The sequence below is a fragment of the Odocoileus virginianus genome, chromosome 6 (assembly GCF_023699985.2).
Source record: "Odocoileus virginianus isolate 20LAN1187 ecotype Illinois chromosome 6, Ovbor_1.2, whole genome shotgun sequence".
In the NCBI taxonomy this organism is placed as follows: domain Eukaryota; kingdom Metazoa; phylum Chordata; class Mammalia; order Artiodactyla; family Cervidae; genus Odocoileus; species Odocoileus virginianus.
Window position 1 is genome coordinate 66,712,218 of NC_069679.1, and position 22,787 is coordinate 66,735,004.

The 22,787-nt window shown below is 47.1% G+C and overlaps 1 protein-coding gene across 1 annotated transcript in view; it reads left to right on the top strand.

Annotated features, from left to right (window-relative positions):
• PLEKHH1 (pleckstrin homology, MyTH4 and FERM domain containing H1) overlaps nucleotides 1–22,787 on the top strand; it is a 53,471-nt gene that overhangs the window by 9,211 nt on the left and 21,473 nt on the right. The window contains 6 exon segments of the mRNA XM_020889775.2: nucleotides 13,049–13,111; nucleotides 14,016–14,165; nucleotides 18,364–18,447; nucleotides 19,971–20,052; nucleotides 20,185–20,759; nucleotides 20,761–20,928. Coding sequence (XP_020745434.2) covers nucleotides 13,049–13,111; nucleotides 14,016–14,165; nucleotides 18,364–18,447; nucleotides 19,971–20,052; nucleotides 20,185–20,759; nucleotides 20,761–20,928 — 1,122 coding nt within the window.

The following is a 22,787-nucleotide window of genomic DNA, read 5'->3' on the forward strand; positions in this document are numbered from 1 at the left end:
AATTTTCCAGGCAAGAATACTCGAGTGGGTAGCCATTCCCTTCTCCAGGGGATCTTCCCAACCCAGGGATTGAACCCGGGTCTCCTGCATTGGAGGTGTATTCTTTACATTTGAGCTCCCAGGGAAGCCCTAGGGTACAATATTGTTGTCTATATTCATTATACTGTGCATTTGATCTCTAGGGCTTATTTAGTACCTGTTGCAGTAAGGTGAACTTTAAAAAAAAAAATTTATTTCTGATTGGAGGATAATTGCTTTACAATACTGTGTTGGTTTCTGCCATACATCAACATGAATCAGCCATAGGTATACATATGTCCCCTCCCTCTTGAAAGGGCTTCCCCAATAGCTCAGTTGGTGAAAAATTTGCCTTTAATGCGGGAGACCCCGGTTCAATTACAGTCGGGAAGATCCACTGGAGAAGGGATAGGCTACCCACTCCAGCATTCTTGGGTTTCCCTTTTGGCTCAGCGGTAACGAATCTGCCTGCAATGCAGGAGGCTTGGGTTTGATCCCTGGGTTGGGAAGATCCCCTGGAGAAGGGAATGGCTACCCACTCCAGTATTCTGGCCTGGAGAATTCCATGGACTGTATAATCCATGGGGTCTCCAAGAGTCGAACATGACTGAGCGACTTTCACTTTCCCTCTTGATTTCCCCCACTTCCCACCCCATCCCACCCCTCTCCAAAATATGCAGGCAGCTCATGAAGCTTAATACCAGAAAAACAACCCAGTCAAAAAGTGGGCAGAAGACCTAAACAGACATTTCTCCAAAGAAGACATACAGACAGCTAATAAACACATGAAAAGATGCTCAAATTGTTCATTATTAAAGAAATGCAAATCAAAACTAGTAATACAAGGAAGGTGAACTTTTAATAAGGTACTTTCCACACTTATAAAATAAAACCTGGGTAGTTTTTTTTTTTTTTTTTCAAAGATCAAAATCTAAGCAATTTACTAATCCGTCATCTGGCATTCTTTCCCACTCTGTATCTCCCTATAACACACCAAAGAAATGCTACAAATCTTGGTCTTGCATCACTTTTTGAGTCATGTGTGTCTGCAGTGGGGGTTCTATTATTCTCCTAACACTTCTTTCTCAGTGTGAGAAAGAAGATATTTTAGGAGACTTGTTCCACACTCAGATGTATTTTTGATATATTTGTGGGGAGGAAGGTGCTCGCCACATGTTACTCCTCTGCCATTTTGAAGGTCCCCCCGATATTTTAGGAGAGGAGAATGGATATCTCCACCCTGCTGCTCACCCTCTGTTAAGAGCGTGAACTCTGGAAGGCAGCCTGCTTGCTGGTGACGAGGACCCAGGCTTTGGATCCAGACCACCTGGCTCTGCCGCTGTTTAGCTTTGTGACTGAGGGCACGTCCCTTTACCTCTCAGGCAAGGACACAAATGTCTGCCTACACAGGAAAAAGGAAAGTCCTTAGTGAAAGTGAATATATGATCCACAATGACTAAATACTTGAGAGAATAGCCCACAGTGAGTGAGAGTCCATGTATGAAACAAACTGGACTCAATCTCCCCCGCAAGAATTTCTAATAACTGTTGTTCCAACTGTTCTAAGAACTGTTGGCAAGACACTCTAAAGTCCATGAATTCAAAACTACTTAAGGGAATTCCCTGGCAGCCAGTGGTTAGGACTGCATACTTTCACTTCTGAGGACCCAGGTTCAGTCCCTGCTCGGGGAACTAAGATCCCACAAGCCACTCAGAGTGCCCCCCCCCAAAATAAAACTATTGAAGACATAATAAAGTAATTGAAAATATAAGACGAAGACAGGACATCATCCAAAAAGATCAGAAAAAGAACCAAATAGGACTGCTAGACATGAAAAATATTTGCACTGAAATTAAATACTCAGTGGCTAGATTAACATCAGATAAGGCGCCGCGTGAGAAAGACTTCAGGAATGGAAAGATGGAGCTGAGGACATAACCCAGACTCAACCCAGGGCAACACAGAGAGATGAAGACACAGGCTAAGACGTGGATGCCAGAATGACAAGATCCTTTTTGAAGATTCCAGAAGTGGAGAAGAGAGGCATGACTTCAAGAGATAATGCCTTTAAAGTTTCCAAAGTTGATGAAAGACCTGAAGCCTCAGATTTAGGAAACAGGATGAGCCAGGCAGTACATGTGTTTAAAAAACCCATTCCTTTTCATGTGACATTCCAGACATAAGCAGCCTAGCTCTGCGGGGAGGTCTGCGCATGTTTGAAGGTGGTTCACCCTCATGTCCACATTCCAGTCCCTTGCCTTTGAGAGCATGACCCAAAGGCTGCCTTCATTCCTTCCACTCACATCCCATTGGCCACTTATTCATGTGGTTATATCCCGCCACCGAGAAGATTGGAAAGTGTAGTCTTTATTCTAGATAACCATGTGCTCTGTTAAAAGTCAGAGCTTCTACCTATGTGACAAATAGGGGGAGAAGAGAATGTGGGGAACAAATAGAAGTCTTTAAGTCTAAGTCACTTCAGTTGCTCAGTCATGTCCGACTCTTTGCGACCCCATGGACTGCACTACACCAGGCTTCCCTGTCCACCACCAACTCCCAGAGCTTGCTCAAACTCATGTCCATAGAATCGGTGATACCATCCAACCATCTCATCCTCTGTCATCCCCTTTTCCTCCTGCCTTCAATCTTTCCCAGAATCAGGGTCTTTCAAATGAGTCAGCTCTTTGCATCAGGTGGCCTAAGTATTGGAGTTTCAGCTTCAGCATCAGTCCTTCCAATGAATATTCAGGACTGATTTCCTTTAGGATGGACTGGTTGGATCTCTTTGCAGTCCAGGGGACTCTCAAGAGTCTTCTCCCAACACCACAGTTTGAAAGTGTCAATTCTTTGGCGCTCAGCTTTCTTTAGAGTCCATCTCTCACATCCATACATGACTACTGGAAAAACCATAGCTTTGACTAGACACACCTTTGTTGGCAAAGTAATGTCTCTGCTTTTTAATATGCTGTCTAGGTTGGTCATAACTTTTCTTCCAAGGAGCAAGCGTCCTTTAATTTCATGGCTGCAGTCACCATCTGCAGTGATTTTGGAGCCCAAGAAAATAAAGTCTGTCACTGTTTCCATTATTTCTCTATCTATTTGCCATAGAGTGATGGGACTGGATGCCATGAGCTTAGTTTTTTTTTTTTCTTAGTTTTTTGAATGTTGAATTTTAAGCCAATTTTTTCACTCTCCTCTTTCACTTTCATCAAGAGGCTCTTTAGTTCCTCTTCACTTTCTGCCACAAGGGTGATGTCATCTGTTATGGAAATAACAAATAGAATGTATACCCTTCCAGTCAGGAGAGTAGCTACTGGAAATGGAATAAAATCTGTTAAATCCAGGCAGGGAAGAGAAACAGGAATATAGAAAATAAGGAGTAAATACAAAGCACAAAATGCAGCAGTAGAAATAAATCCATATACAACATTGTAACCAACTATACTTCAATTAAAAAAAATAAGGAATCCAAATATATTGGTCATATATAGACCTATACAAGAATGTCTATTGCAGCTTTGATGCATGAAAAGTTGAAAATATTCTAAATGTCTATCAGTGTGATTGGGTAACTATGTTGAGTGTATTTGCACAATAGAATACTACATTGCAGTTAAAAATGAGTCAAGTAAAGCCATATGTATAAGATCAATGAATCTCAAAAACCAACATTGAACAAAAAGGATCAGAAGAATATATATACAAAAATACAGTTTATATGAAGTATTAAACCTGCACAAAACAGTAATCTCTGTTGTTGAGGGGTGTTTACAAATGAGGTAAAAATGTAAACACAGTCAAGTGTAGGGTACACACATTCGAAAGGAGAGGAGTAACATTGAAGAGAGGAACACTGGAAGCGTCAACTGTCTGTAGTGGTTTATTTCTTAAAAAATCAGAAGCAGATCTGACAAAAATTAAGATTTGACAAGGATGAATAGTGGATACATGTTTTTTAAAAAATTATTCTCTATACGTTTCTGTTGGCCTGAAACGTTTCATGATAGAAAAATAAAGCGTTTTAAAATGCTTTCCTCCCCTATTCCCCAGCAGCCTTAAACACATTATAAATAAACATGTTCTTTTTCCATAGCCCCTTGGATCTGGGGAGGTTGAACTTCTATTGGGTTGGCCAAAAAGTTCACTCAGCATTTTCCATAAGATGATGTGGAAAAACCCAAACGAACCCTCTGGCCAACCCAGTATAATATCAGCCCTTTCTTTTCTTCTAGACTGTATTTGCTAAGTAACCAGAATGCTCTCTAAGTATCAGTACTTACCATCTAAGCAACCAGAACGCTCTCCCATAAAGACGTTCGGGGCTCAGGGTGGGACTTGAGTAAATAAAGAAGCATATAGACTCAGGGCAGAAGAGCCTGGGGTTGTAGGAATGGAGAAGGGAGAGAAAGAAATTTTGACTAGGAATCATGGGCTGGAAGACTTAATCAGGGACTACGGCTGGGGCATTAGCCTGACATCGGACCTCTTGGCAGGAAACCGTAAGGCCATAAATATGGTGTTGCTCGATGCTGGGGCCGCTTTTGTCATCTGCTGTCATTCCCCAAACCAGTAGGCCAGATTCAGCAATTCATTAGAGGTTTTCTCCAGTACATCAAGGTAAGTTTCAGGTCATAGAAAGAGATGACCCAGATTTCTCAGGAGAGCTCCTGCCAGGGCTGGGCCCTGGTCCCCATCTCTGTCGCTGCTCCCAGAACTTACTTATTAGTCATCATCAGTACCCACCTGCACCCAGGTGAGCCAGGTCAGCTGGGTCCCTTTGCCCCACCCCCTCACCTGCCTGCCCCCTCCACTGCCCCCGTTCCACACAGCTCACCCACTGGCCTGACCGCCCGTGGAGATGGCACTGGCTGGATGACTGATGGCCACTCACTTGCCGCTGGCAGTGGTGCAGGGCAAGCAGAGCCTACGTGTCTCCCAGGGGACGGGCCCTGCCTGTGATCAGATGCCACCCGCTGGCTGCTCAGACTTGGGAGCGAGCCCTCCTCCTTCCCTATCACACAGCCTGCCCGTACCTGACCCCCTTTTTCAGAATTGTCATTCAACACATGGAATCTCATGCTGAAAACCAAATTTTTTTAAAAAAGAAAAAACGTCAAGGCTGCCAGATAATTCCTCACCTGTTTTTTGGGGCTCCAAAATCACTGCAGATGGTGACAGCAGCCATGAAATTAAAAGACGCTTGCTCCTTGGAAGAAAAGTTATGACCAACCTAGAGAGCATATTAAAAAGCAGAGACATTACTTTGCCAACAAAGGTGTGTCTAGTCAAAGCTATGGTTTTTCCAGTAATCATGTATGGATGTGAGAGATGGACTCTAAAGAAAGCTGAGCGCCGAAGAATTGACGCTTTCAAACTATAGTGTTGGGAGAAGACTCTTGAGAGTCCCTTGGACTGCAAAAAGATCCAACCAGTCAATCCTAAAGGAAATCAGTCCTGAATATTCATTGGAAGGACTGATGCTGAAGCTGAAACTCCAATACTTTGGCCACCTGATGCAAAGAGCTGACTCATTTGAAAGACCCTGATGCTGGGAAAGATTGAAGGCAGGAGGAAAAGGGGATGACAGAGGATGAGATGGTTGGCTGGCATCACCGACTCGATGGACATGAATTTGGGTAAACTCCGGGAGTTGATGATGGACAGGGAGGCCTGGCGCGTTGCAGTCCATGGGGTCTCTAAGAGTCGGACATGACTGAGTGACTGAACTGAATTAACTGAAGGGTGAGCGAGGGGAGGAAGCGGGACAGAGAAGACGGTTCTAGACCTTGTTTCTGCTGGGACGCCTCTCATGGTCTGCTGTGCCCTTGTCAGGGCCACCCATTCCGAGACCAGGTGAGCCATGGACTCACTTTCCATCTGGCACAGGAGTTGAGGGAATGGCTCATGTTTCGGAGGTCGCATCCTGTCCTGCTTCCAGGAGCCATTTTTCCGGCTCTCCTCTTGCTTGTGTTGAAGAAGTCACAGCTAGTCTGATCAATCTAAGGTGAAATGAAGTGAAGTTGTCGCTCAGTCGTGTCTGACTCTTTGCAACCCTGTGAAGCCTACCAGGCTCCTTCATCCATGGGATTTCCCAGGCAAGAATACTCGAATGGATTGCCATTTCCTTCTCCAGGGAATCTTCCCAACCCAGGGATTGAACCAAAGTCTCCCGCATTGCAGGCAGACGCTTCAACCTCTGAGCCACTGGGGGCGCCCCAATCAATCTAAAAGTTGATGCTGTCCTAAGAGCTGGATGTGTTAAAAGTCCCTTGGACTTTGTTCATTCTTGCTAACCTTGTGCCTCAGTTTTCCCATCAGAAAAGTGGGAGTATAGTATCTGTCTGCAACAGAGCTTCGTAGGAATTATCATGATGAGTACATGGCATCAATATGAGGACTAAAATGAGTTTAATATTTTTTTATTTATTTACTCCCTCTCTGCTTCCAAAGGGTATTTGAGTGGATCTGTTAAAGAGAGGACTTTCTGTTATAAAACATCTCTCATTTTTTAGCTTGAATATTTTTAACTGAGGCAGGTCTTCCTGAGGCCTGTTCTGGTGGGTCTGTATGCACTTCCTCTTTTTCTAGAATCCCTTACTAGTTTCTCCAACCAAGGTTTTGAAATACAGTAACTCAGTTTTATGTTTATATACCAAAAATTTGTACCTCAGGATTTTTTTTTTGAGTGTATCAATGGTTCAGTTCAGTCTGTTACACAAAGGAACAATGGTTATTGCTCTTCCCTACTCTGACCAAGGATTATACGGAGGCGGCGATTCAGTTTAGGCACCAGCTTGACAGCACAAGGATGGTTCACAGAGCCCAGAAAAACATCCTTACATACTTCAGAATTTGTGAGAAGGCCGATACTGTTATATAAAAGGAGAACACTAGGGCTAATTAGGACTAGTTGGAAATAAAGAAAGTCTGCATAAAGTCATCACAGAATCGGCCTTAGCAGATCTCCTTGCTGATAGATCCAATTTGCCTTCTAGAACTTTTATTCACTATGTTTAAGGGTGTGCATGCACGTGTGTGTGAGTGTGTGTGTAGAGAATTTTTTTTTATTCCCCTAACCCCCATTTTTAATAAGGCTCACTATAACATTTCCCAGGAACCATAGTCTTTGCTAGACCTTTGTACTCCTATAAAGTTATTTGAGAAGAGTCCTGTACTGATGCGGGCTTGGCCCTGGGATGTTTGCATCCCCAAAGGAGTCAGTTAGCTTTGCATTGCATTCTGTAGCTGGTCTAGCGTTTTTCAGAGTGGTATGTGGACACCTGTATCAGGATCACCTGGGGTTTTCTTTACAAGCATATTCCTGGGTTCACACCTCAGATGTGCTAAATAAAAACCTCTGTGGTGCCCACAACCCTGGAATCTGTAACAAGCTCCGTGTGGATCACTGTGCCCCTGAGAGTGCAAAATCTGCTGCTACAAACTCCTGCCCTGAACACGTCCCTGGGCCCCACCCACCCATCCTTCTAGCCTTGAGCCCTGTGTGCCTCCGAGGGACTTTTGGGCTGGGTGGGGCCAGTGGAGCCACAGACAAGACTTAGGAGTCCCTTCTTTCCTGCCTCTTCTGCATTTGGATACCGGGGCAGCCCCACAGTTGTGTGTTTTATATATTTGGGAATAAGAATATGATTTCAATTGAACACAAGATTTGATGTTAAAAAACAAAAAGTTGAGAATCAAGGTCTTTGATGACAACAGTGTTAGAACCATTTAATAGCTAACACTGGGGGTTGCAATCTCAAAGACTTGGAGTTTACTAATCTTCTATGAATGCAGTGGGAGGGTTTTGGGGAGGATTCAAGGAATGTGCTATAGCTAGAGGAGGAAGCCAGGTGTTGCCAAAAGGTAATTGTCGCGTGTCCAGGTCTCCTGAGTTTTCAGGAGAAGCTGGGAATTGGGGATTGCATTTTGGAATCGGTTTTTGCAGGACAGGAAATTTGGATGTGAGGGCCACGGTGTGAAGTCGCTTAGTCATGTCCGACTCTTTGCGACCCCATGGACTGTAGCCCACCAGGCTCCTCCGTCCATGGGATTCTCCAGGCAAGAATACTGGAGTGGGTTGTCATTTCCTTCTCCAGGGGATCTTCCCGACCCAGGGATCGAACCCGGGTCTCCCGCATTGCGGGCAGACACTTTAACCTCTGAGCCACCAGGGAAGCCCAGAGGGTATAATAGGGTATAATAGACTCTGGAACCAGTCCTCCAGAGTCTGAATCCTGGCTCTGCCTCCTGGCTGTGTGACCTTAGGCAAATTGCCTCATCCCTCTGTGTCAGTTTATCTGTACAACAGGGATAATAACAGGACCTGCCTCCTAGGATTGGGATGAAGATGAAATGAGTTGGTACTTATAAAGTGCTTTAACCAGTGCCAGACACACAGCAAGTGGCCTTGTTTAGATATATCTGTGTTGGCTAAATGCCCACAATATGGTAGATCTTACATGACGCTCTGTAGGCTAATAGCCCTCACTTAAAGCCATTCTTTCTGTAGATGGATTGTAAGCAGCATGACCAGGTAATTTATCATCTAAACCAGGAGACTTTGGAGAGAGAAAGGAAGGGTCTATTACTCATTATTCTGGAGGACAGATGAACACAGGACTGTCCCAGGCAAACTGGTCTCCCTGGTCCTAAGCACCATCTTTGGTAATGAAAATCCAGCAAGTAGCTTATATCTGCACACTGCTCAGTAAGTGCCAGGTTGTGCATGTGAGCTGGCCGTGAGGCATCTCCTGTGATCTTCACCACAACACTAGGAGGTGGACATTTATTACTGTTTTTTCTACTGGTGAGAAAACTGAGGCTCAGAGAGGTTAAGGAATTTCTTAAGTCACACTGTGATGGAACCAGCCGGGCTCCAGATCCTTATTGCTTACCTGTACCTTTCTCTTCAGAGGGTGTGATGCAATGGTAAGAATATTGAGCCCTTTTCAGAGGGATAGCTGAGACCAGCCTGGCAAGGCTCCGGGCTCGAACCACTGCTCAGCATGCAGGTCTCTCCTGGGAGCACAGGAGGGTGCCTGCTGCTTGGGGCCAGTATTTCACAGCACCACAAGGAGCTGTGGACATGGGGATTAAATACCAGGTTGGTGCCAAGAGCCTTTCATCAGGTCACTGCAGCCCATTCTAGGATGGCTTACGAGTCTCATGTGTAAGTCAAAGCTGGTGAAAGTGGATCCTGCCTAAAAGTCAGCCGCCCAAACCTGACGCCACCTTGGCTGGCGTGTCACCCAGACTGAAAGGATAGCTGAGGACTCAGTCCTAGGGAACCTTCTGAAAGGAGAAACAGAACCCAAATAAGAGGGCCTGCCTGTAGCTCACCTTTTCACATCTCCCAGTGTGGCCCTTTAAGTGAGTTCAGGGGATGATCTGCCATCATGAATTGTGTCGATCCTGGAATTAAGAGTTTGGAAACTCCAAAATCAACACTCAGGTATAGGCACAGTTGGGAGTGTTCCCACAGCATTGGAGAAAATGTGGGAAATAGAGGGAAACATGATGTTAAAGATATTCTCTTGACAAGGATGGCAGGATGTTGGTAATTGTTGGAGCACAGTCATGGATACATAGACGGTTTTTTATACTCTTCTCTTTTAAAAAGCTACCAGATGTGCCAAATGGTTTCAATGTTCTGAAATTTGTTTTAGAGACAAAAGAGTGCTCCAGCATAAAGGTGAATACAGACTGCTTTTAGCTTTGAGTCTCAAGTGCCCTTGCCCAGTAGATAAGAATGGCTGGAGGATGGGTGACAGGAAGGACCACGTGGCAGTCAGGCCAAGGCTGGGAGGAGACCCTAGGTTCCAAGAGGCGCCTTCCTTTCCAGCTGCTTCAGTGGTAGCCTACCCTAAAGGATATCTGACATTAAAAATTTAGGGGGTAGAATGCTCAACACATTGTTAATAACAGATTTATGGCTCTGACCAGTGTCATTGACTACTCTTGACCCAAATGGAAATGCCCAAGTGGGAGGTAAGACTCAAATGCATTCTCTTCTTCTCTCTACCATGGTTTCGTTACTATAAGGTCACAGATATGCATGATCACTTCTTATGGAAATCATATGTCTTCCAAGCTACAGAGCAGATATCAGATCTAAATGAAGGTGAATCTAGTAAACTTGTCAAGAATCTAAAGCCTTCCCATTCAGTGTTTCATTGTGTTCTTAAAAATTAAATGCTCCTAGTAATTGTGTTAGTTAGATATGTTCCTGATATGGGCAGAAATTTCAACCCTGACTAGCTTAAACAGACAGGGGATTTATTAGGAAGGACCTGGGACATATCACATAACTGAGGGACTTACCTGATAATTATGACTTGGTAAAGTTTGTGCATGTTCTCTGGTGCAGTCCCCTGACTCTCATCTCTGGCCTCTTAGTCCCATATTTCGGCTTTCTGGGGAGAGAGAGCCTGATTTGCTCCCGGAGAGTCGGTTCTGGTGCCCAAGGGGGAAGGGTTATATAGTATTAACCTGGTCACTGGGTTATGTGTCAACCACCACCCCACCCCACCACCAAGTAGAATGTTTTTTGCACTATGCAACCATGCCTATCACCGTAATATTGGTTTATTCTATGCTGTTACGTCCCCCATAGCTATGATGGCCTGAGGACTGTTTGATTTTGGAAAGGCCATCTGGCTATAATTGATGCCTGAGTCTGGCCAGAACCAACCCAGTGTCTCAGGCTTGAGTCAAGAGGTTCCATCATGATTATTAAACCCAGGAGAGTAAGGAAAGAGGAGATGCAGACATCCTTAGACTGAGCACAGGAATGCTCATCAAAGATGGTCCTGTCCGTTGGGAGCCCAGGGAGCATTTTTGTCCCCTGGGTTGTAAATCTTGAGGTTTTATTTGGTATCCTCTTCCTTTCAAAGGGTACATGTACTGAAAACATCTGTCTCTCCCCAACTCCAAGGAGGAAAAAACAGATGAGGGAAGGTGGTCCTGAGAGCAGTTTCTCCAGGCTCTCTAAACTCGAACCACTTCTGGGTAACCCTGCTTTCACTGCCTGGCACCAGACTGGGGGACTTCTTTTCTTTTCCATCCTTTAATCAAGGCCTGAAAGCAGAATTTCACCTAGGCAGAAGAGAGATTGGGAAAGACAGAAAATTAAATGCTCAGTTCACTGGTAAATATCAAGGCAGGGTCCATGCTAGATGGAGAAAGTTGAGTTGCTAGAGAAAAGGCCAAATCTGCAAAGATAAGGTGGGCCAGGACTGGACTGGAACTTGAGACGTGAGGCCTGTCCAGTCTCAGAGAGGACACAGCTGGGACATGACACCTCTAGTATGATTCTCCTGCATACCTGTTGCCCTGGGACAAGGCATGGTGGGAAAAGCAGGAATTGACTCAACTAGACCATGGCCCGTGGCATCTGGCTAGAGAATGGAATATGTACTGTGCTCTGCTTCTGCAGGGCCTTTATGTGAAAGCGTGTGGTTTTGGCAGTGCTCTCTGAGCCCTGACCGGGGGAGGGTGGGAGCTGAAATCCACTCCACTCAGTAGGCTGTGTGCTCAAGAAGTGGCAGAGATGCCCCCACTGCTCCTGAGCTGCTCCTTAGGCTTTAGCTTCGGTCTGTTCCCTGATGACCTTCTGTGTGTAAGAGCGCTGGTCCCTTTCCTTGGGCCGGTTGGCATGAGATTCCAGAATTGCTGTGATCCTCAGACCTCTATGGGAAGCAAGAGAGAATTTTTAAGAAATGTGTCTTAAGCCTCTATTTAAGATTAAAACAATCAAGAAGGGGATATCTACTAATGCCATTTGCAGTTGGAGGTGTCTGGAGAGAAGGAGAGGAAGTATTTGTCCCCAGCCAGTGAGCCGTTCCCAGTGGGAAGGAACAGCCTCATCCTGATGATGGCAGCTCACGTGGGAGTAAGCTCCATGTCAGACACGTGGTGAGCAGTGGCGGGGCACTGCCTGCAGCCCGCTGCGAGGAGGACGGCCTGGGAGAGGAGCCTGAAGGCAAGAGTGGGGGCGAGGACACCCCAGGAAGAAAGATGGTGGTACTGCTGCCCCTTCCTGGTGCCCCCAGAGGGAGAAAGACCTTACGTTTTCTCACTCACTGAAGAGAGGACAGCACCTCTGGGTTCCTCACATGCCCCAGGCTTCAGGGCTACCTCTTGATGAGGGTGAAAGAGGAGAGTGAAAAAGATGGCTTAACACTCAACATTCAAAAAACAAAGACCATGGCATCTGGTCCCATCACTTCATGGCAAATAGATGGGGAAAAAGTGGAAACAGTGGCAGATTTTATTTTCTTGGGCCCCAAAATCATTGCAGATGGTGACTGCAGTCATGAAATTAAAAGATGTTTGATCCTTAGAAGGAAAGCTATGACAAAGCTAGACAGTGTATTAAAAAGCAGAGACACCATTTTGCCAACAAAGGTCCATCCAGTCAAAGCTATGGTTTTTCCTGTAGTCATGTACAGATGTGAGAGTTGGACCATAAAGAAGGCTGAACACTTAAGAATTGGTGCTTTTGAACTGTGGTGCTGGAGAAGCCTCTTGAGAGTCCTTTGGACAGCAAGGAGATCAAACTAGTCAATCCTAAAGGAAACCAACCCTGAATATTCACTTGAGGGACTGATGCTGAAGCTGAAGCTCCAATACTTTGACCACCTGGTGTGAAGAGCTGACTCATTAGAAAAGACCCTGATGCTGGGAAAGGTTGAAGGCAAAAGGAAAAGAGGGCAGTGAAGGATGAGATGGTGAGATAGCATCACCAACTCAACAGACATGAATTTGAGCAAAGTCTGGGAAACAGTGAAGGACAGGGAGGCCGGGCGTGCTGCAGTCCATGGGGTCACAAAGAGTCGGACACGACTGAGCGGCTGAACAACAGCCAGGGCTGCCATGGTGATCTTTACCCTGATATTCTTGAGCCTCTTGCAATGGGTAGTTTAAGCCCGGCCTGTGTGTAGCGTCTGCAAAATTCACATGTGTTGCCTTGATGCCATGTTCATAGCAGGGACACTGCACTTATATCTCGTTTCCTCTCTGGCTGAGCAGATGCAGGAGCTGGAGCAGAGGCTGCTGGAGGCAGAGCAGAGAGCAGAGAACGCGGAGACCCAGGTAACGGGAAGGAGATGGTGGGAGTGTACAGGGAGAATGACCTTTCCTGACCCTTCCCCTGAACACTCATGGACACATCACACTGACGTGGCCCCACCCAAAGAGACCTGCTTCTTACAGGGACGAGGAAAACCAGCAGTCATGTGTTAGACCTTCTGAACAAATAAAGGTGCCTGGGGCTTGCTATGGGCATGAGGGAATCTTGGGTAAGGGTCAGTACAGTGAGCAGATACATGGCTTAGTCCAAATAGGCTGGGTTATGCTGAGATAACCAGTGAAGTCTGACATGTCCACTGTTTATCATATTTAGTTCTCATTCACGGTACCTGTCCACTGAGAGGTCAGCCAGGGATTCTGCTTCACACAGTGATTTGGGGATCCAGGTGAATAGAGTCCCCCATCTTCCAGCTGAATCAGCTAGAACATACAGTCTTCTTGGTTGCCATGGCAGGGAAAGAGAGCTGGGTGCTTGTGCAGCAGCTCTTAAATACTTCAGCCCAGAAATAATCATTATTCCACTCCGACCCATTGACTTCAGTGACTTCCACGGCAACCTAACTGTAAGATGGCTGAGAAGTGTTAGGAAGTTCATGAACATTCAATGAGCAGCACATGTCTCTGTCACAATGAGGTTGGAGCATTTCCTCTCCAGGGCTTTTTGTCCTGCCCAGCTTGTCCTTACTGGGGCCCCCAGAGTTAGATGGCCCTACACCTGGCTATTCCTTCCTCGTCAATTCCTTCTTTTTCCCAGATGAGGCTTCATAATTGGTCACTGAATTAATTGGCTCCCATTGCCCTGGGTAAGGACTCTGCCTGGGAGTCACAGGCTGGGGCGTCAGGAAGCATCCCATCCCATGTCAGCGGTGTCACATCCCTACCCTATGACACGATTGGTACTTTCCAGGTGGGTGTGATGGAAGAGAAGGTGAAATTGTTCAATCTGATGAGTGTGGACTCAGCAGGCAGCCTACACCGGAAGTACCAAGAGTTGCTGAAAGCCATGCAGGGCAAAGATGAGCTCATCATCGAGCTGGAGGCACAGCTGGAGAAGCAGGTAAGTACTAGCGCCCTTTGCAGCAGCTGGAACAGTTGCCTACAGCCCCTGAGCTGAGCCCCTCTTCTTCAGCCTCTGGTGGTAGGGGCTCACTCCCTCACCAGACTGTTCATTCACATAGAGATATAATTACTGGAAGGGGAATGAGGAGCCAGGCAGGGGATGTGGTGGGAAAGGGAATTGGAGGCTGACCCATCTGGGTTGAATCCCACCTGTATCACCTGTCCGCTCCCTTGTGGCTGAGCTGGTAAAGAATTCGCCTGCAGTGTGAGAGACCTAGGTTTGATCTGGGTTGGGAAGATCCCCTGGAGAATGGGAAGGCTACCACTCCAGTACTCTGACCTAGAGAATTCCATGGACAGAGGAGCCTGGCAGGCTATAGTCCATGGGGTCATGACTGAGCAACTTTCACTTCCTTCCTTCACTTCAGCACCTGTGAGCAGATGACTTAACCTGTCGATTCTCGTTTTATACATCTGTAAAATGGGGGTTGTAATATGTCATAGGGCTGTCAGCAGAATAAACTCAGGGAGTCAGAGTAGAGTGTCAGACACGAGGTTGGTGTTTGGTCAGGAGAGCCTTTCCTTCTCCACCACGTGCCCTGCCAACCTGTGGGACATGTGGTATCTGGAGCAGCACAGAGCCGGGCCGTCAGCCTCGGTTGGCCAAAGTTTCTCAATGCACCTGAGTAGGCAGAGCCCAAGGTTGCTGCCTCCTCTGAAGAGCATATGGAACCTAGGAGAGGCCAGTGCCCAGCGTTGCAGCCACAGTCAGCATGTTTGTTCTGGAGAGAACATCTGGCACACCCCCTGCCACCAGTCCCTACACCCAGCTTCCCCATCATGATCTCATTGACTTCATCCTAATTCTGTCCGTCCCTTCTGCCATTGGTCTTACCCACCCAGCTTTTCCCTGGTGCCAGAGCTTCACTGTTTCCAACAAAAAAAACTTCATAGCATGGCCAGACAACTTGCAATTTTCCACATGTGTACTCTCTATGGAAGCCCCAGCTGATCCTGCTAATGCCTTCCCACTGTTGCAGGCACATTTGTAACCATTTGCCAGTAGTCACTGAACATTTCCTTTGTGGGGCATATCTCTCACAGTGTGGGGTACCATGTCTTCCTGAAAAATCATGGGGAAATACAATATTGACACATGGAATTTTTCATCAATTTCCCACTGATTTTAGGTGCCTGTCTTCTTTTGGGCTTGCCAGGTGGCACTGGTGGTAAAGAACTTGTCTGCCAATGCAGGAGACATAAGAGACATGGATTCAATCTCTCGGTTGGGAAGACTTCTGGAGGAGGGCATGGCAATCCACTCTAAAATTCTTGCCTGGAGAATCCCATGGACAGAGGAGCCTGGTGGGCTAGAGTCCATGGGGTCACAAAGAGTCAGACACAATTGAAGCAACTTAGCACTCATGTACATTTCTGTTTTGAGTGGTCCATAGTTAAAAGTGGCAGCATCTGGCATGGGTGGACAAAATGCTTCCTGCTAAAGCTGAGGTCAGGAAAAAAATCCTTTCATGGTAATACTAGGTCCAGATCAGAATAGGAAAAATGCTGTTCTGCAAGTCAGGAGACCTGGTTTTTGTCCCAGCCAGGCTATAAACTAACAGAGGCAACTTATTTCACCCTCTGGGCCTCAGTTTCCATAGCCACATAAAGATCAGGTTATCAGACTAGGTCTGGTTGGCAAATTTTTTCTGCAGAGGGCCAAGTAGTAAATCTTTTTGGCTTTGCAGGCCACATGACATTGTTGCAACTACCCACCTCTGCTGCTATAGCCTGGAAGCAGGCTTGGACAGCACAGAAAGGAATGGGCAGGGCTGTTGGGGGAGGGCCCAGGTGGAAGGCTGGATTTGGCCTGTGGCCAGTCTGCAAACCGCTAGATCAGGGGTCCCCGACCTCCAGGATCTAGTGCCTGATGATCTGAAGTGGAGCTACTGTAATAGTAATAGAAATAAAGCCTGCGATAAAGCACTTGAATCATCCCCAAACCATCCCTCCCACCCACTCACCCCAGTCCATGGAAAAGTTGTCTTCCACGAAACTGGTCCCTGGTGCCAAAAAGACTGGGGACCACTGCACTAGAAAAGCTTACCAGTTCTCCAGTTCTGAAATACTGAGTCAGACATATTCATAGCCCCATCTCATTTCCACCAACCCTCTTGTTTGGGGCTTACATCCATCATCTTACAGTTTCGAGGCCGTTTTCCCCTGGAAGTGTGACCAAAGTTGTTCTAGGTGGTCTTCAAACTGAGAATACACCAGTTGCCTTCATGTTCTTTAGAGCAGGGAACTAGCACTCATTCTAGAACGGGTTGATTACCTGCTCCTCAGGCGCTGTGCTGTGCACTTTCTGTCCCTTCATCCTCAAGATGATCTGGAAGGGAGATGTGTCATTGCCTATTTTAGAGATGACATCACCAGGGGGTGATGGAGCCTGTGCAGAGCCCAGCAGCAAATCAGCTTCAGAGGCAGAGGCAGATCCCCACAGATTGTATTTTGTTCTTCCCTAGGCTGCTGTTCTTTAGATGCAAACCTCACTTTTCAGTTACCTTACAGGGGTCCCTCTGTATCCACAAGGGACTGGTTGCAGGACGCCCCACAGATAACAAGATCCACGGATGCTGGAGTTGATTATTATAGAAGGGCGGAGTACCCTTTGATATAAAAAAGGGTATATACAGATCTTCCGCATCTGTGGAATCAGGTCTGTGGTGGGTTGAATCTGTGGATGCCAACCCCACCAGTAGGAAGAGCTGACTGTACTCCACCCTTTTATCTAATGACTTGAGCACCCATGGATATTGATATCTGCAGGGTGTCCTGAAACCAGTACCCTGGTACGTATCAAGGGATCACTGTATACTATTGATTATTTTTAGGGAATTGCACTCATGTGCTAATTTACCTTTATTTTTTGCTTTTTAACTATAAAGGTAATACATGCTTATAGTAAAAAATACAAATGGACCAGAAGGATATAAAATGACAGCATTTTTCCCTCTGGCATCATCCTTCATTTCCATTCCTTGCCACTAATCACTGTTCATTGTGACCATTTCCTGTGTATCAGAGCACAGTGTTCCATTTTCATTTTGTTTATTCAGCCAAACCCTAGGAGTCCACAAAGACTCTTAGAGGTTATTTCCAGTTTTTAGGGTTTTTTGGTTTTTGTTTTTGTTGCTTTATCAAATAATAATGCAACTAATGATTCCTAAGCAGTAGATTTTTAGATCAATGGTATGGACATTTAAAATGTTGACAAATACTATCAAGTGTTTCCCCTAAAAGCCTTTGCCAGTTTGTAGGAAGTGAGCTGTTTTCCAACACCCTTGATAATTTGGTTATGTCAAACTTTTAGGTTGTGTTAGTCTAGTCACTTTAATCTGCATTGTTAAAATTATAATGAAGATTGAGCAGCTTTTCATGGGTTTCTTGGCCTTTATTTTGCTGTCGATCTATTCATATCCTTTGCATAACTTATTCATTTGTTCATTTCAAATTATCCCCTTTGTATGTAAATAATTTGTGTTGCAAATCATCCCCCCGTTGGGTTTTTTGTTCAGGGGGGCTGTGCTGGGTCCTCGCTTTTCTCCAGTTGTGGCAGTTTGCAGGCTTTTCTCTAGTGGTGGCAGCGAGCGGGGGCTCCTCTCTAGTTACGGGCACGGGCTTCTCATTGCAGTGGCTTCTCTTCTTGCAGAGTCTGGGCCCTAGACCACCCGAGCTTCAGTGGTTGCAGCTTGCAGGCTCCAGAGTACAGGCTTAATGGCTGTGGTGCACTGGCCTAGCTTAGTCATTCCATGGCGTGTGGGATCTTCTCAGACCAGGGATCAAACCTGTGTCTCCTGCATTGGCAGGTGGATTCTTTACCACTGAGCCACCAGGGAAGCCCTCCAGTTAGTCTTTTAATTTTAAGGGCATCTTTTTTTGGTTGTACAGTAATTAATAGTGATGATGTAGATTTTTTTAGTCTTTTCCTTCATGGCTATTTGGGATTTGTATTATGCTTAGCAAGGCCTTTCCCACTTGAAGAATATTTTCTAAAAATTCATAAATGAATGTATTTTCCATATTGGCCCACCTCCATCCTGTCCGGTAATATTTCTTCTCAGGGCCTCCCACCTCCACTTATTCAATAAAGCAGGGACCGCCATGACTAACTAAAGGCCCTTTCCATCTTGCAGAAGCAGATGAGAGCTGAAGAGGCAAAAGTTGTTCAAGAAAAAGCTGCAAAGATCAAAGAATGGGTAACGCTGAAATTAACAGAAGTGAGTTACAAGCAGGTCTGGGAACACCTGGGAGGAACCCGTGTGGGGTTGCTCTGGTCCCCCTGTGTTTTTCTGCTTCCATCTGTATTCGGGGTCTTGCCTGCCTTTCATGTTGTTAACCATTTGTCCCTCCCTCAGCTTAGATGCAAAGACACTTCACTTTCCCCTTCCTGTTGTCAAGGTTGGGTTTCCCTGGAGCTCCTGGTTAGCTCTGTGACTGGGGAGAAGGAAGGATTTTCCCTTCTGAGAAGTCCCATCAGTTTCCCTCTGAGAAGCACACATGGTCCTTACCATCCACCCTCTGTCCTCACCATTCTTTTTAACTGTCTTTTTTTTTTTATGGTCAGATATACAAAGTGTACCATTTGAGGTATCTTTAAAGTGTACAATGCAGTGGAATTAAGTACATTCACAGTGATGTGTACGCATCACCATCATTTCCAAAATTCTTCATCACCCCAGACAGAAACGCTGTACCATTAATCACTAACTCCCCATTGTCTCCGTTCTACTTCCACCATCTCTTTTCTCTGTCCACCTCTGTCCATCTCTTTTCATAGTTTCATTACTTGCTACAGCTTTGTTTAGGGAACTCAGGACTAGAAGCTATAGCACTGTGGAAAAAAAAAGAAAAGCTCTAAACAAAAGGAAGGGGAATTAAAGTTTGGAGAGGAGTGAACACTCATCGTGGCTTCCTCTTTCCCGACACAAGTGACCCACTTGCGGGAGGTAACTGCTCATTTTGCCTCCTGTCCCATCTGTGGGTACACATCTCGGGTCACCTGCTAGACTACTAGTCCTTGGGGACAGAACTGATGCCTGTTACTCCATCTTCCACAGCTCTGACCTCTTGCTAAAAGAAGCTCAGTAAAAGTGTGTTGGCTTTCATTTCCAAGAAAATGCAGCCCTTCTGAGGCTGGATCTCATGGGATGGTGTGTTGAGCAAAAGAAGCCAGACAGAAGTTCACCGCGAAGAGTTCTATTTACATAAATTTCTAATGGGTACAACTACATGAATGTGCGTAGGGATGCATACTTAGTAAAACACAGAAAGCAAGGAAATGAGTTTAAGAGACTCAGAAGATTTGTCTTCTCGGTGGGGAGGGAGGACTGTGTGACTGGGGAGGGATGAGTCTTGGTTGCCTGGGGTGCTGGCAGATTCCTCTTTCTTAACCTGCATCGTGGTCATATGACTCTTCACGTCACAATCATTTGTTAAGATATTCATTGGTGTGGAATGCGTTTTTTGTGTTATATCTCACCACTTTTTGAAAGGTTAAAACAACCTAGAAAAGAAAGCCCAAGGGCTCCCAAATGGAATCTTGTCCCAACCATAACCAGGGAGCCCAGAGGGAAGGCAGAGGTCGGGGCTCCCAGAAGAGTCATCAGTGGATTGGGTTAAGGGCAGCACGGGTTCTGTTTTGAGGATTTGATCTTTGAGAAGGATTTTAATCTCGTTTTGAATTATTTGTCTAAACCTGTAGGCTTGAGTATTCTAAATCTTCATTTTTCTTTATGCCTAGCTTGAGATGGAGAATCAGCACCTGAAAAGCTGTAATCAGCACCTGGTGGAGCAGGTGGGAGCCCTTCAACATGCACTGGAAGGTAAGTGGGCCAGCCTGCGCGGGGACTGGGGGAGTGGGGTGTGTATGGAGGGGGCGGGGGTGCTTGCGTATGTGGTGGGTAGTGGCTGAATTGGGGGAGCTCTTAATATGCCTATATTTGCCCCAACCACAGCTCTGCAGATGGCACCTTCAGGGAAGCTGCTGGCGGCCCCCCAGGGAACCACAGAGCGGGAGTCTGTCCCTTCGGGACCAGGGGCCCAGCCAGCGGGGCAGGACAGTGGTCCTCCGGCCCAGGGTGCCCTGAACGCAGCTATCCCCGCACCTTCTCCGGGTGTCCTGCAGAGCAAAAACTCTGTTCCTAAAGCAGGAAGCCCCATGGAGGATTCTAGTTCCCAGACAGTCCACCCTGGAGCAACATCAGAGGCCAAGACCCTTCCACTTCGTCTGGGAAGACAGGGCTGTCCTGGCCAGCTGTGCCTGAGGCCTCGCACCCCCAGGCATGGTCTGGCCTCCTGGGGTGAGGGCCTGGTCACTGCTCAGGGAGGGACGCTCCCCCGGACGAAGACTTCTGCCAAGGAAGCTGGCCCCGGCTGCAGCCTGACCCTGCCAAAGGCCCGGGCTCCCAGTACCCTCTGGGACAGCATCCAGCTGGCCAAACGGCACCACAGCCAGCCTCAGGCAGGCCCTGGGCACTTCAGCCACGTGGTGCGCATTGAGATGGGGACCCTCTCAGCCTTCCACCCCCCTTGGCCTTCCCAAGGAGGCAGTCAGAGTCGAGCCCTGGGAGGAACCAGAGAAGATGGAGATGGAGGAGCAACCCCCTGCGGGGAAGAAGGAGACCCCGGGAGCAGAGCTGGAGGAAGTGAATTTGGAGAACAAACCACCGCCACCCCCCTTGCACCGCTTTCCATCCTGGGTAAGAAGCTCCCCCAGGGACAGGACAGAGGGGCCTGGCTGATGATATGACCACTTTTTTGGTGCCCAGACCACCCCACCCACAAGGGGTGGAGCCAAGATTTCTGATGATCAGATGGTGGCCGGCTGTTTCCTGAGCTTGGGCCACAGCCAAGCTGTGTGCCTGTTTTCTCGTGTAATCTTTGTGACTCTCCAAGGAGGTGCAATCTGGTGGCTAAGAGCACCTAGGATCAAACAAGAAGGGCTGAATCACTAGCTCTGAGAGTTAGCATGAGCTACTGAACCTCTGTGCCTCAATTCCCCTGTCTGTAAAATGGGGATAGCAGTACCTGCTTTACAGGGTTGCCCTGAGGATGAAGTGTGTTAATATGTATTTGGTGAGTAGTTGCAGCAGTAGTTCACAGCAAGGGGAGAGGTTGCTGGAAACAGGGTAGGGGCCAAGAGAGGTTAGAACACCACCAGAACCATCCCTTCTCTTGTTCACTGCTATCTTGTAAATCCAGATGCTTTGGAGTCCTAAAGCAGAGGTGGGCAGTAAGGGAGCATTCGGCAAGAGGGCTCAACTCCTTCCGTCCCTGAGATAGGATCACTCTTGTCACTTTAGGGAACCATAATGGCCAGAAAACCCAACATCTCTTCTTGGGTGGGGCCAGCTGGGCAGTAACCTCATGGGAAAAATTGAGACTGAAAATTGGGGGGAAGGCCGTTTCTCAACCTGAGGGAGTCAGATGGACTTACTTGCAGATTTAGAGTTCCTTTTTCTGCTGCTGCTGCTAAGTCACTTCAGTCATGTCCGACTCTGTGCGACCCCATAGACGGCAGCCCACCAGGTTCCGCCGACCCTGGGATTCTCCAGGCAGGAACACTGGAGTGTTGGTGTTCCTCCTCCAGGGGATCTTCCCAACCCAGGAATCAAACCCACATATCCTGTGTCTCCTGCATTGGCAGGTGGGTTCTTTACCACTAGTGCCATCTGGGAAGCCTGAGTTAGGCATCAGGTAACCTTCTGTAAAACACTCTTGCATTTGTTTAACCTAAATCCCACAAGTTTCACTTTCTGTCTATGAAGTCAGAGGCCTATCCGTAGTTGAATTCCATAACCACTACTGGCAGGAATAATTTTTTTATGCCTAATTTTACCACTTGGACCCAGTTTATCTGCCCTACATAAGCAGAGAATTCCCTGCCCCAGCCCAGTGCCACCCCCGCTCCGTAATCCCTCCTTGCTGCCCGTCACTTCCCTTCCCTTGCCTCCAGGTACCGCAGGCCCTCATCCCAGCCCTTGCCAGCCCATTCCTCCCTCCCCCAAGTGCCCCAGCACTGCCGCTCCTCTCTGGAGTGGCCTTGATGTAGCATCCACCCCGCTTCCTGCCCCAACCCCAAGAACCAGGCCAACAACCTTTCCCAGTCCTGTGCCTCGCATGTCACCTGAAGGGGCCTTTGTTTTCCCTTTACCTTGAGTGGAAAAGAGATATGGAAAAGGATAGGTTGGGCTTCTGGGTTGTTTGGGAGGGATTCAAACCCTAAGCCAAGCTCCCCAGACCTGTGGGCCTGCTTCAGAACCAGGGAACCCTGAGAAGAGGCAAGGGAAGAGTTGGGGTGGGCATTCCTGTTGTCTTCCGTGGTGGGGTTCAGGAGTCTGGGTGAGCTAGGACTTTGAGCTCGAAGCCTAACCATGATATGACATTGTTACCATAGGGAAAAAAGATGTCTCAGTTTTCTAACAGCTGGCTTACAAAAGGGCACGTCCTTGCCATGGGACTCTGACCTCCTCATTGTCAATGCCCCAACTTCTAGGGCTCTGAGGTGCAGAGAAACAGGTCCTAGTCCCCTCTCCTCCTGAACCTCTTGCCCCAAGGG